General features: G+C 35.3%; 1 protein-coding gene across 1 annotated transcript; it reads left to right on the forward strand.

Annotated features, from left to right (window-relative positions):
* The first annotated feature begins 299 nt into the window (after positions 1-299).
* Positions 300-12,526, forward strand: LOC122415615 (neuropeptides capa receptor-like). The gene is made up of 6 exons (XM_043427898.1): positions 300-976; positions 8,988-9,078; positions 9,148-9,347; positions 10,022-10,258; positions 11,133-11,484; positions 11,806-12,526. The coding sequence occupies exons 1-6, from the start codon at positions 685-687 to the stop codon at positions 12,065-12,067; spliced, it is 1,434 nt and encodes a 477-aa protein (XP_043283833.1). The 5' UTR covers positions 300-684; the 3' UTR covers positions 12,068-12,526.
* Positions 12,527-13,778: the final 1,252 nt, after the last annotated feature.

Genomic DNA, 13,778 nt, shown 5'->3' on the forward strand with positions numbered 1-13,778 from the left:
TTTTATAAAAAACGAGAAAATGGTTCCATTCTTTTCGACCAAAATTGCAATTGTGAATTCAGTGTCAAGATTGCTAATTTAGTTGCAACTCTCAGACCTGGTTCAACTTAGGCAATTTACCAAATTTTCAGTTTTCTTATGTATAGCGCGACGAAGTTAACATTACGAAGGGTTGGTAATGCGTGATGAGCGAAACGCGCGGTGCAGCTTCAAAAGGGTGGCTCGGCGCGAGTATGTATATCGTCATTCTCTCGCAGTCCTGCGAGGCGCGTGCCTCGCCTATCGCGTTGATTCTCAACGTTACATTCTTTAGGATTGAAAGAGATCAAAGAAAATCACAATCGAGATATTTAATGTTTTTTTAAATTTTCTTTTTCAAAATTGAATCAAGTTGTATCTTTTTTATGTGACAAAAACAATCAACATCATGAAGCATCACGAAAGATTAAAAAAATGCAATGATGAAAAACTGATGACAGACTTCAAAACTTCAGAACGTAACTGATAAAGAAACATGAGTTTCAATCTAGTCATTTTTTTGTATTTTTTTCGTCGTTTGAAAATTGGCGTCAACAATCGAATCAGTGAAACGATAACAAAGGTGTTATATCAATCGACAAGTTGAATGTTTGGACGATGAATTCATAATGCATTAATTGACGTGAGTGTGACCCCGAATGATTGATGGAACCGATGAATATGGCGGATCAGAGTCAATTATCGATAATCGTGGTCAATGCCACTGGTTTTGATAATTTCACCGAGGACGAATTTTTGGAGAACGTCCTGGGACCGAAGCATTTACCGTTAAAGCTTGTATTACCTGTGACCATTACTTACGTCATGATATTCATTACTGGAGTTTTTGGCAACGCAGTCACGTGTGCAGTCATCACTATAAATCCTGCTATGCAAACGGCCACTAATCACTATCTCTTCAATCTTGCTGTTTCCGATTTAATGCTACTCGTGCTTGGTAAGTTTGAATAGAAACTAGAACCGGAACTACGATCGAGTCACTATTCGTCATTACAAGTTCGGGTACACAGAGTCGTTGTTATGAAATGTTATGGACTCCGTTGCTAATAAGTTATAACGCTTGTAAATAATTTCCATCAGTTTCGTAAAAGTTATCCACTATATCATATTATGTCGGAATTATGGGAAGCTCGACATCTGAGAATTTTGCAGTTTTACGTTAACAAAAACTTTTCTGGCTTCCCTAATCTACTTTATTTGGCTTTTATCATACAGGACATGTGTTGGAGAAGTCGTTTTTATTGAAATTACTCATATAGATTAATCGATATCCTCTTGCTGCAAAAAAAATGAATTTGAGATTTTTAAAAGATTTAAAAAAAAAACAATCTTTTCGAAGAATTTTTATGAAACTTTTCTTTCGAAGATAGAATCTTTATATAATCAACTTTTAATAATCAGCTCAACTGGTCAATTTTTACAGACGAATCGGCACATCATGACTGCAAAGAAGATTCAAAAAAATATATATATCTTTTTTCACCTTCTCACTTTCATTCACATAATATATTCGGTAATTATGCAGAAGTGGGGCTCCACACCAAAACAACTCCAAATAATTTTCTATGGATTCAGGACTATACTATGGCTTGGGAATATGTATTTTATGGTGGCGGAAGGTGGCTAAAATTATTTAAATTCCCATAATTTGCAAATTTATAGAATTATGAGAAATTCTGATAAATTCGTACTTACAATCGCAACACGGATTCGGATATACGTCAACATTCGTATGACGATTATTTCAGTCTTATGTATACAAAAAGACGGTTCTCAAAACAACCATTCACTAGTAACATGGATGGCAAACGTTGCGCTCCTTGGCTGGGCTACTCCGGGGATTTTGACCTAAAATTTCGTCTCCCGCTTCGCGCCGGGGAGACGAAATTTTTAGGTCAAAATCCCCGGAGTAGCCAAGCCAAGAAGCGCAACCGTTGCCATCCATGTAGCCTTCAAATCAACCATTAAACGTACTTATATACACGCATAATAACTTTATTTTCAATGTATAAAGAATAAAATGAAAAAAAAATTTTTTCTTGATCCCCAAGGTCATGCGCCACCACAATATTGCGTGTTTTCATGTTTTATATTCATAAAAAACATAAATATAAAAATTCAACCCGATTGTAGGTGGAGCCCCACTTCTGCATAATTACCATATATTCAAGCACTGACAATCGACAGATTTCACAAATTGAGAATGAAGCGTTCTCGTAAAAAAAATCTTGATTCTCACGATACCATACCAATTAATTCCTTTTTTATTCGCCTTAAATTTCGCCTGAAATTTTCGTGGGTACAAATTTGCACCGGTGTGGGGTCTACGAGTTAACAATCCAAAAATTCCCGGATTTGTGCAACTCTAGTTTCAAATTTTCGTTGAAAACTATGGAATTTTTTGTCGATTCATATTTTTTTCCTATTTATTTTTCATATGCCCATAAATACCCCCATGTGATTTTTTCACGGTATATTTACTTCAGTCTCCACCAACTTAAATTACCTAGCATGTTTTGATTCATCTATGCGTAATCAATTTGGAAATTTTTGTTTTCTCCGGGAACGTTTGGTTCTCACCCTCACTACGTACCGAGGGTACTTCGTTAAAAGAACACACGTAAATACAGTGCGTTTAAGTAGTGAAACTATGTCCCATCAGTAAATCCAGAAGAACTTTGAAAGAGTTGCATTTGCAAAAGATTGAAAAAATACGATGGGAAAAATGGCTCTCTTAATCCTATTTTTTTAGTTCACTCTTTTCCCCTTCCACGTTTACACATCTTATATCATTTGTTCTATAAGCTCATTTTTCTCTTCTCTATTTTACAAGTGCCGAAGAGCAACCATTATTCTTACGGACACGTGGTCACCCGCTGAAGTGAAAACTCTTATGAGAACAAACATCTCACGTGTAAGAGAGCACGTGTTCCATTCTTTATTGCAATTTGCAAATTCAGGCCTCTCCGAATAGATTTCGTACTACCCAATGACGCGGTATTTTGAAAATTTCTTATTGTCCTGCATACTTTGCATTCGTCTAACGAAGTATTGGGTATATCCAACAAGCGGGTTTTTCGCTACATCTTCCTAAATCTTCCTAAATCAATCAATGAATAACAAACGTCTTTTTAGTTAACACAGGTGAAATTTATTTGTATCCCAATCGTCATATTTTCGTTGAACATTGAATCTAGAAACACGTTTTTCATATCCTGTAATATTAGCCCTAATTCGTTTCGAAAATTCTTTCCAGCAGTTTTTTATTTGAATGTGAATATTTTCAAATTTCACATACGAAAGTAAATAAAAATGTGCTCCAATATGATAACCTCGGATATTATCGGAATCGTTGTTATAAATTTGAAAAAACGAGAGTCATGCATAAAATATTATCACATCATTTCAAGAATAATATGTATCAAAATAATGGATTATGAGATTCGTTATGCACTCTTCAATAGCTCTATTATATCAGTCGCGGATGCACAACGTTGTATAATAGACAATCATTAGTTACTGGGACGGTCCACCTAATCGATACGTACTTCTCCATGTGTTTTCTCCAAGTACATAAAGGGATGAGACTAAGGCGGCTCTGTACATTGGATCACAAATATGTTATCCCACTGTTGATCAGAAATACAATGACACGTGTAATGATGAAATTTGTATATGAGCAGATAGTGTCTCCACTATTCAATCAATTCCATAACACTACCCATGCCAAAAACATCCCAGATAAATGAACAATGCTGGCGAAAACTTAAAAAAACGAGTTAAAGAAATATCCATCGCATAGACTCCCGTCCAAAAGTTTGGGTTCACCAGTCGAAATTTTTACCCACACTAAAAGTTCGACAACTTGGTCAAAAATCAATGGAATCGAATTTAATAAACGTCATTTTGAAGGGAATAAGTTGAGCTTCAATTTGCCTCGTGTTAAATTTTTGGTAATTATGTAGATTGATTACTTTTCCGAAAATCAACGAAAGAAATTTTTTTTTAGTATGGACGGCTTCAATTAGTTACCATTGATGATATTTCGTCGGGGGAGGCTAACATTTTCCATAAAAACCATGTGTTTGAGGTTTTGAAGTTATTGGAAAAATATGATGAAATATGGTATATTTGAATTCTTTTGAGTTCACAACACGACAGAGCGCGCGGGCACACACACACACACACACACACACACACACACACACACACACACACACACACACACACACACACACACACACACACACACGCACGCACGCACGCACGCACGCACGCACGCACGCACACACACACATACACACACACACACGCACGCACACACACACACGCACGCACGCACGCACGCACGGACGCACGCACGGACGCACACACACACACACACACACACACACACACACACACACACACACACACACACACACACACACACACACACACACACACACGCACGCACGCACGCACGCACGCACGCACGCGCACACGCACGCACGCACGCACGCACACACACACACACACACACATCAAAGGTATTCTAAACCCGCCCAGCAATACCACACAAGCATCAAAAATGCTCTGAATACACCTACCGATTTCGCATAAACATCGCATATGTGTATCCGGAACAACTTTTGATGTGTGTGCGAAATCGTCGTATTGGTTCAGAAAACTTTCGATGTGTGGGTGTGGTTCCGCTGGGCGGGTTTAGAGCAACTTTGGTGTGTGTGTGTGCGTGTGTGTGTGTCCACCTGTCCTAATGTGAACTCCTAAATAGCCTGATATACGCCAAATCCCCGCATTTTTCCAACAACTTCAAAACTCCATAACTCATGGTTTTTATGGAAAATGTTAGCCTCCCCCGACGAAATATCACTTACTATAGTCCAATCGATAACTTCGAGAAGAAGAAAAAAAAATTCCATTGATTTTCGGAAAAGTATTCAAACTACATAATTACCAAATTTTTTTACAATTTTTTTTTCAGCTGGCACGCGTTTTAGAACAGCGCCGTTTTTCGACAAATTTTTGGCCTTCGTAAACCGGCTGCCAATGTAGTAGAAATTTTTTTCGCTACTTTTCTCCACGACAGCTTTGAAGGGGATAGAAAAAGCTTCATTTCTGTTTTTTAAAAAATATCGTACGATTTTTTTTCCCATGGCTATCTTAATTTCAGCAAAAAATGAGGAGTTTCAGAAATTGTGGCGTATTTCTAAAACTTTGAGGATTCCGAGGAAATGTCAGGAGGGTAAAAAGTAGTATCGGTTTATAATAAACTTGTTCTAATTATTTTAGATTACGTTTTTGAAAGTTTTTTTTTCATCTTTTTCGTCAGCTCTCGACTGACAATAACTTGAGAAATATGGGGTTTGGGATAAAATTTCAGAAGGGAAGAAAGTTTCAATTTGTAATTTTGAACTCACTGACATTTTTTCAAATTTTTTTGTCGATTTTTTCAAAACAAGTGAGGTTCTTTTTTTTAGATTTCATTGCAATCCCCATGCCATTTCGATATAAAACTCTTAGTCTCTTACCTTATTTACACCTGTTTCGCTCGATTGATTTGTTTATTATGGCTTGGCAAATTTAGTTGACACCAGCAGTGTATTGTTGTAAAAAGCCGCTACTGCGTCTATTTAATAAAAAAAAACTATACCAATGGGTGCTTTAACATCATGGATGAAAAGTTTGTCAGTGGAGGAATATACTGCGTAGACGGAAGAACCCAAATTTTTATTTTTCCATTCTCAATGACGAGTTCACGGTAGAAGAACGTGCTCTCAGACAAAAAGGAGCAATCATTAAATACGGCTTGGCCATCACAATCTCCTAACTTAAGTTACGAGATCGAATTCAATTGAATCCGATCGAGCTTCTGTGGGAGAAGCTTTTTCAATGAGAAACAGGTGTAAATAAGGTAAGAGACTAAGAGAATAATGTTTTCCATCGAAATGATATGGGAATTGCGATGAAATCTAAAAACAAGTACCTCACTTCTTTTTAAAAAATCGACGAAAAATTTGAAAAATGTCAGTGAGTTCAAAATTACAAATTGAAACTTTCTTCCCCTATGACATTTTATCCCAAACCCCATATTTCTCAAGTTATTGTCAGTCGAGACCTGACCAAAAAGATGAAAACAAAATTTTTCAAAAACGTAATCTAAAATAATTGGAACAAGTTTATTATAAACCGACACAACTTTTTACCCTTCTGACATTTCCTCGGAACCCCCAAAGTTTTCGAAATATGCCACAATTTCTGAAACTCCTAATTTTTCGCTGAGATTAAGATAACCATGCGAAAAAAAATCTTACGATATTTTTTATAAAATAAAAATGAAGCTTTTTCTATCCCCTTCAAAGATGTCATGGAGGAAAGTAGCGAAAAAAATTTCTACTACATTGGAAACCGGTTTACGAAGGCCAAAAATTTGTCAAAAAACGGCGCTGTTCTAAAACGGATGTCAGCTAAAAAAAAAATTGCAAAAGAATTTAAGAGGCGGCAAATTGAAGCTCAACTTATTTACTCAACTTATTTGATATTATATTCCCTTCAAAATGACGTTTATTAAATTCGATTCCATTGATTTTTGACCAAGCTATCGAACTTTTAGTGTGGGTAAAAATTCCGACTGGTGAACCCAAACTTTTGGACGGGAGTGTATATATTGAAAATAACTATACCCAAAACAAACGCAATGAGAGAGTATCCCACCTTTTTAGATTTTATCTTCTTCGGGTTGGATATATTTATTTGATATGACCTATATCAGTTTGTCGAAAATTGCCGATTCGCGTCATTTACCATGTTTGCGTGTAACCTTCTCATCGTCTATTTCATAAATATCCATGTTCGTTCAAACATTGATGAAGATATGTATACATAAACTTGTTGATAATTTTGTGGATTTTACGGAAGGTGTCTCTGACGTATGGAATGGGTGGGAATACTATTTTTACTGATACTTACTCAAAATTTCATTTATGCTATTCCGCCAGATAGTATTCCTTTCAAAAATTTGTTTTATGTTCATTTTATGAAAATCAAGGTGGTAATAATTGTTCGCGTGTGGTTTTTCTTCGGCGTTTGTTTTTCTCCGATATCTCTATTGTGGGTAATATTAAACTGGTAAAACATTATGGTGAATGTGTAAGTTTGGAAAAATCGATAAGCAATAGAACGAACGCTACACAGGCCACATGTGACCTTGAATTTTCGCGAATGCGACACATTTTCTACGACAAGGCTGCTGACAAAATTTTTTTTACTTTGTACTTCAAATCTGTATTCCCAGTCGGTTTTGATCATAGTTTTTTATCTCTTTTTATTTCTCATTGTATTTGCCTAATCTTGACTACAAATTGGATCAATAATTGTTCTAGGTTCTTGCAACGAAAATTAATAGAGCAAAAGAATGAATAACTTGATAAAGTCACCCCGAAGTATTTTGTTGGCTTGAATAACGTTGCACTATTGATTCTCTTTTCTAAAAGCACTAAAAAGAATGTCAAATTATTCAGTGAATAATAATAGAAACATCGACTTGTTGTTCAAAGCATGAACGAGTCAATTGTAATTCATTTTTTTGAGGGCATTTCCAAAAATAGACGAGCACCGAAAAATATATGTAACAGCTCAAAGTATATGTAACAAAGCAGCTCAAAATATATTTAACAGATCCATATTAATGTATACAGATACAGTACTGATTCGTTTGAATCATGAAAGTATGTGTTATCTCAAAAAAAGAGGCTAATTGGCATATGATTTGCGGATGAAATTAATAGATGAAAAGAAAAAATAGGCCACCGTCAATGCATAAATCTGAAAAAAAAAGTTTTAAAAACGTTTGAAAAGCAATATTCAGAAATTCTACAATGCAAATATAGCAATTTCCAGTAACAAAAGTCCCTTAGAAATGCCATAAAAGCGTATATGATCGCATTGTTGATGTATACGTATATCACGTGCGTAGGGAGTCCAACACATCACTAAATAAATCAATACAGCACTGTACTGGTTTACATTGTTTGCTCTTCATTTTTCGAATAAATAATTAGTATTGTTCGTTATCAAGCTTCATTGCATATCCATCCAATATAATTCACAATAAAATTCTCTGGTTCATTGGGAATCCAATGATTTTTCTTCATCTTCGTTTAAGAGGGGTAGTGGAAACATTGGAATTTGAGATTTTTGTGTATATTTTATAAGTAAAGATCAATAAAGAAATAAAGGTTGGATAGATTTACATAAAAATGGACACCACTTTTGTATATAGTTACAAGCACTGGAGAAAGTTTTATTTAAAAAAATTTTTTTAATGTTACTTTTTCGCACAATGGCGTATTGAATATGGCACTTCTTGAATTTGGTCTCAATAGCGTTGACAGCAATTTACTAAAATGAAACATTTGGAGGTGAAAAACGAAAAAGATTCTTAAAGTATGTGTCATAAGCTATAGCCGGGCGTAGGGGATTTTCAAAATATTGTTTAGAAAAAAAAAATAGTGAACATGTGAAAAAAAATTCAAAATTTTCGCGAAATTTTCATTAAAAAAATCATTCCCGGCTGAAAACATACGTTTTCTTTACGAAAATTCTTTTTGAATCAAGTCGCTAGAATAAAAACTCCCTTTGGACTGCTGTCAACGCGGTAAAAAAAAAATGATTTTAAATAAAAGGCGTTTAAAGTTTTGGAAAAGTTAAATCGAAAAGATCGTCTCGGCTAAGATTTTGCTTGATAGCATCTAGTACCGCTTTTGACAGTACATTTTTACGTCAAAAATCAAGTGTACGAAGTGCTACTTAAAACATTCGAATTTTTACTCGAAACTTGAGATACATATTCTTCGGAGTGTAAACTAATGATTTAAGAAAAAAAAATCATTTTTTTTTCATCTTAAACTATTCGTATCCTTTAACAAACGTATTATTTATTCCTTTAGGCTTACCTAACGAACTATGGGTATTTTGGCAACAGTATCCTTGGGAGTTTGGTCTAACCGTGTGCAAGGGACGAGCTTTCATTTCTGAAATATAAGTCAATATTCGGGATCCATTGACGATGATACAAAAAACGATAAAAATGAAACGTTTTTTTCTAAGGTCTTCTTACGTATCAGTATTAACCATAGTTGCGTTCTCTTTGGAGAGATACTTGGCAATTTGTCATCCTTTACGTCTTTATGTTATGAGCGGTTTGAAACGACACATGTTCGTCATCGTAGCTGCCTGGATTGTGGCACTGGTTTGTGCGCTGCCATTCTGCTGGTACACCGAACTCAATTATGTTGAGTGGCCACCGTGTAAGTGCAATTATAAAATCATTAATGAATCGATGTTCTCGCAGATTCATTTCTATCAAGAAATTACAAATGTTCAACGTATAAATTTCTGCTGAAAACCGGCTCAACGGTCTTTAGCGAATACATACGTACAACTGCACACATGTTGTACATTGGCTCTCGCATCGATCGTTGAGCGAAAGGCAGTTTTTATACGTTTCTGATTATGTAAACTCACTGAAAATCCGTAAAAATATTACCGTAAAATGAACTTACACGCAAATTCATTTGCAAAAATAAACGAATGATTTTATTTCCATTAAAAAATTGTGTCCAATTCATCAGAATTTAACAAAATCTGCACTACATAACATAATGGTTTTTGCATTCATCCAATTAGATGTGAGATGTTTTTGTTATCAACTTCCTAATTCGATGGATACATTAAGCTTACCCCTGGACGAATTGTAATTTTCAATCCTTACTAACATTTTTTGGTTAATTTCAATTGATTTTTTCGATTGGTTGTCAAAAGTAGTTAAATTTTTTGTATGTTTATCTCCGACAAAGAATCTCTAATAGAGGTCACCTGTGTGCATAGGTTTTATGGTCTCCCGTTTATGGAAATGGTTTTTCGAAATATTTCGTGATTGTCTTAAACATTTCAATTGAATGGGATCCTTCCATTTCTCTAGATTCGAGGAACATCTCGAGAAATTCAGCAGTCTGTGCAATGTTGAATATGCCGGATCTCCCTTTGTATGAAATGAGCTGTATTATATTTTTCCTCGGACCCATGGTGATGATAATGTGGCTCTACGTTCATATAGGCAGAGCCATTCAAGGCACGACTCTTGGACACAGAATAGATGGTACAGTTCATGGCGAGACTAGGCCATCGCAATCTCGCAAGGCCATCGTTAGAATGCTCAGTAAGTACCTGCAAAGAAAATTTTTCCATAACCCAGGGAAATTTTTATGACCAATTTTTTTATTTTCAGAGAAAGGATGCATGCAAAAAAGTATAGGCTGTATGAGGCTGTATGGCCCGATCACTTTTCCATTTACCGAATACTACTATCATACACCTTCAGAATCACTTCAAACAACTATTTTTCCGTTCTCATTATTGTGTGTTCATATAAACTGCCTTCGATAATGAAATTCGGTTACACCCTGAAATCACACATGATATAGGTGAAAACTTTTCTTCGGTTTTTGGTCGTCAAAATGTTTTTTCTAAAAATAATTAATTTTTTTTATCAAACGAATTTTTTTTGTACATAAAAATACGTAAATCAATTTTTCCAATGATTCCATACTGCTCAGAACGAATATATCTCTTCCTCTTGTTATCCATTGAAGTCACGTTAGCAAATTTAATAAGCAAATCTCGCAGTATATCATCACACAATTCGTATTGTAGGATGTTTCAATTTGAGCATTCAGGATTCCCTGTTCGAGAGGTATTTAATCTATGGGGATCATTTACTGAAGGAGCCTTTGTGCGAAAGTATTAACTGGAGGAGAGTAAATTGTGTCACAAACTTGTCACAGACACAATAAGAGGATCTCTATAGAAACGTCTGCTTTAAGGCAATGAAATTATGGAATAAACGAACTTCTTGTTTAATAGATCATCGCATTACCATTGAAAAAAATAACTCGTTCACCACTTAAGTACTATTCATGGAGGAACAACGATTTCATTTTTCCACCTGAAAAACAATGTATTCAAATTGAAACGAATGAAAAATCTTATCATAAAAAAAAACTGGATATTACAATGTTATGTTTTGCACACAGGTGCAGTCGTTATAACTTTTTTTATTTGCTGGGCGCCTTTTCACGTGCAGCGTTTACTCTGGGTTTATACCCAACCAAGAACGTTTGCGAAGATAAATGAGTGGCTATACCCGTTAGCTGGTTCTCTCTACTACTTCAGTACGACGATAAATCCGATATTATACAACGTCATGAGTGCCAAATACAGAAAAGCTTTTAAACAGACTCTGCGATGTTCACCTCCAAGTAATCATCATTTTCATAGAGATGTGGATGTGGCCAGTACAAGACAAGGAACGTTCTGTCGATGCAGATCTTCAAGTAGCTCCCGGATTGTACGAGTACAGAGTGTGCTGAAAAATCACAAGACTAAGTGAGTACCGTTGGCTCTTTTTTTTCTCTATGAATCTCGCTGGTTGTCGGTCACATAGCTGTCACTTTTATTTCAAAATTATACAATCAGATTTTAGAAAAATATATTCTCAGGAATTTGGAAAATGACTGAATTTCGATTCCCGATATTCTTTCAAAGAATTTCTTCTCGCTCATTTAGTACCTTTCACATTTTTCTTTTCATATTTCACTTGTGGAGAAATTCAATAAAAGCGACATGAAAATAGTTCGAAAAAAAGAGCAAAAAAAGAAAAACTTCAAGCTCGTCGATACGAATAATATTTTTTCTGTACCTCGAAAGTAGGAACCCAAAGGATCTCGTTCTCTCGCCTTTGCCAGACGACGAGAACGTTGATTATCACAAAAATCATAAACATCATGAGAATTACGATCGCAACGGTATGTTAAGCCTGAAAGCTTCGACGGAATCCATCGATGAGTCCAATCCTGCGTACAATAAAACGTTAAAATCTTCAATAGTGATCGATCGGATAAACGGAACAACTAATTGTCGAAAAGATGAAAAAAGCGGAAGAGCTTTTTTTGGTGAAACCCAAATTTAATCGAAAGCAAGATGAAAACAAAATCAAAACTATACTCCACTACGTGTATTATATCCTGAAATCAACGAGCTTCGAACACTTTGTGTAAAAATACCATCGAGCTTTCAAAATCTATTCTATGTATATTACGATTGTCAAAATAACAAATAAAAATATAATTTTACGATAAATATAATTTACGATATAAATTAAAAAATAATAACGATATCAAAGCAATTATTTATCAACCAATCCTGTAAACCGAATGGAGTTGTACCACTTGAGAAAATTAATGGAAATAATAACGTTTTCTTGTGAAAAAAATTTCTCAAATTCTTACATCATACAGTTTCTTCATGAAAGGAATTAATTAAGCTTATGTAGGATACTTTATTTTTTATTTTGCTGAGTATATTCTTCGAGTGAAGACAACAGTATACACAATGGCTACAAATAAGCAAAGAGTCGTTCTGGAAATAAATCTCGTTGCAGCAATTCGTGTGCTTTTTCTCGCTTCTATTCATGCCCTGCATTCCACTATTGGGACTAAGTGAGGGAAAAACAATTAGGGCAAGAGGTCACGCAAACCTCCGCTACAATACAAACTTTGGTATCCGTTTAGTGTCCATGCAAAACGAAAAATGAATGTGTTGTTTTCTTTTTAACGTAATATTTCGCCCGTCTTGAATAATTTTTTCGAAAAAATGAAGTCTCGTTTTCATTCTTTTCACAATATGTGTCCTTGAACGTTCGACGTTTGTGCATATTTCTTGATCGCAGTACTCGTTACCGCACGAAAAGTGCTTATTGTACTGATTCAACTATTTTCTGCAGAACGAACGAATCTTACAACTTTCTCTGTGCTTTATTATTAAAGATCAAAACACATGCAACGCGTATAGATTTTTCCATCCGCGTTTTTTATCTGCATCTCGAGATTTCTAATTCATCACTGCGTGGGTACCGAAAATTCGACATGGTGAGAATAATATTTGATCAACTATTAAAATTGACGATTAAAGTCGTGCAGTGCAATTAAGGAAGTTGAGGCTGTACAGTCATTTTTTTGCCCAAAAGTGATGACCTGTACCTTTCAAAAGTTAGGCCAGTTTACAGTTTGGCAATGTTGCATACACTTTAAAGAAAAGTTGGGGAAAAAGAGAGGAAAAACTGGTGAAAGCTCAGTCGAAAACACGAACAGTGACGATCCTAGCCTCAAAAAACTGCTCGGAAAACAGATTATTATTAATATAATCTCAGCAAATCTCCTAATAAATCTGAAAAAAAATTGACATTATTCGGCAAGCCTTGCTCGTGTTGCCCAAAAAATTTCATATTTTTAGCATCATTTTTAACGGAGATATCACCGAATGTGTCTTGACTTCCATAAGATTACATGTTGTTTGGCCCAAACTGTTATTGATTTTTCTCAGCAACGACGCTCCTAAACTGTCTGAAAATTTAACTGATTTTTTTTTACACTTCACTTTATAAGACGCAATCGGTTTAAAAGCGGTGACATCATTTTCATTCTAATGCCTCAACTTCCTTAAAGGATTTGTATGCCAGCCTTTGGGCGCATGCCACTAAGCAGGACAGACGAGGATATAAAGCCAGATTACTTTTCCCTTTTGGAGGACGTTCGAAGAGTTTTTTTCGCCTTGATTATGAATCAAAAGTTTCCGACATCCCCAAAGTTGCAGGCTATTCAGAAATTCTCTGTTGGTAATTA

The sequence above is a fragment of the Venturia canescens genome, chromosome 1, assembly GCF_019457755.1.
Source record: "Venturia canescens isolate UGA chromosome 1, ASM1945775v1, whole genome shotgun sequence".
Taxonomy (NCBI): domain Eukaryota; kingdom Metazoa; phylum Arthropoda; class Insecta; order Hymenoptera; family Ichneumonidae; genus Venturia; species Venturia canescens.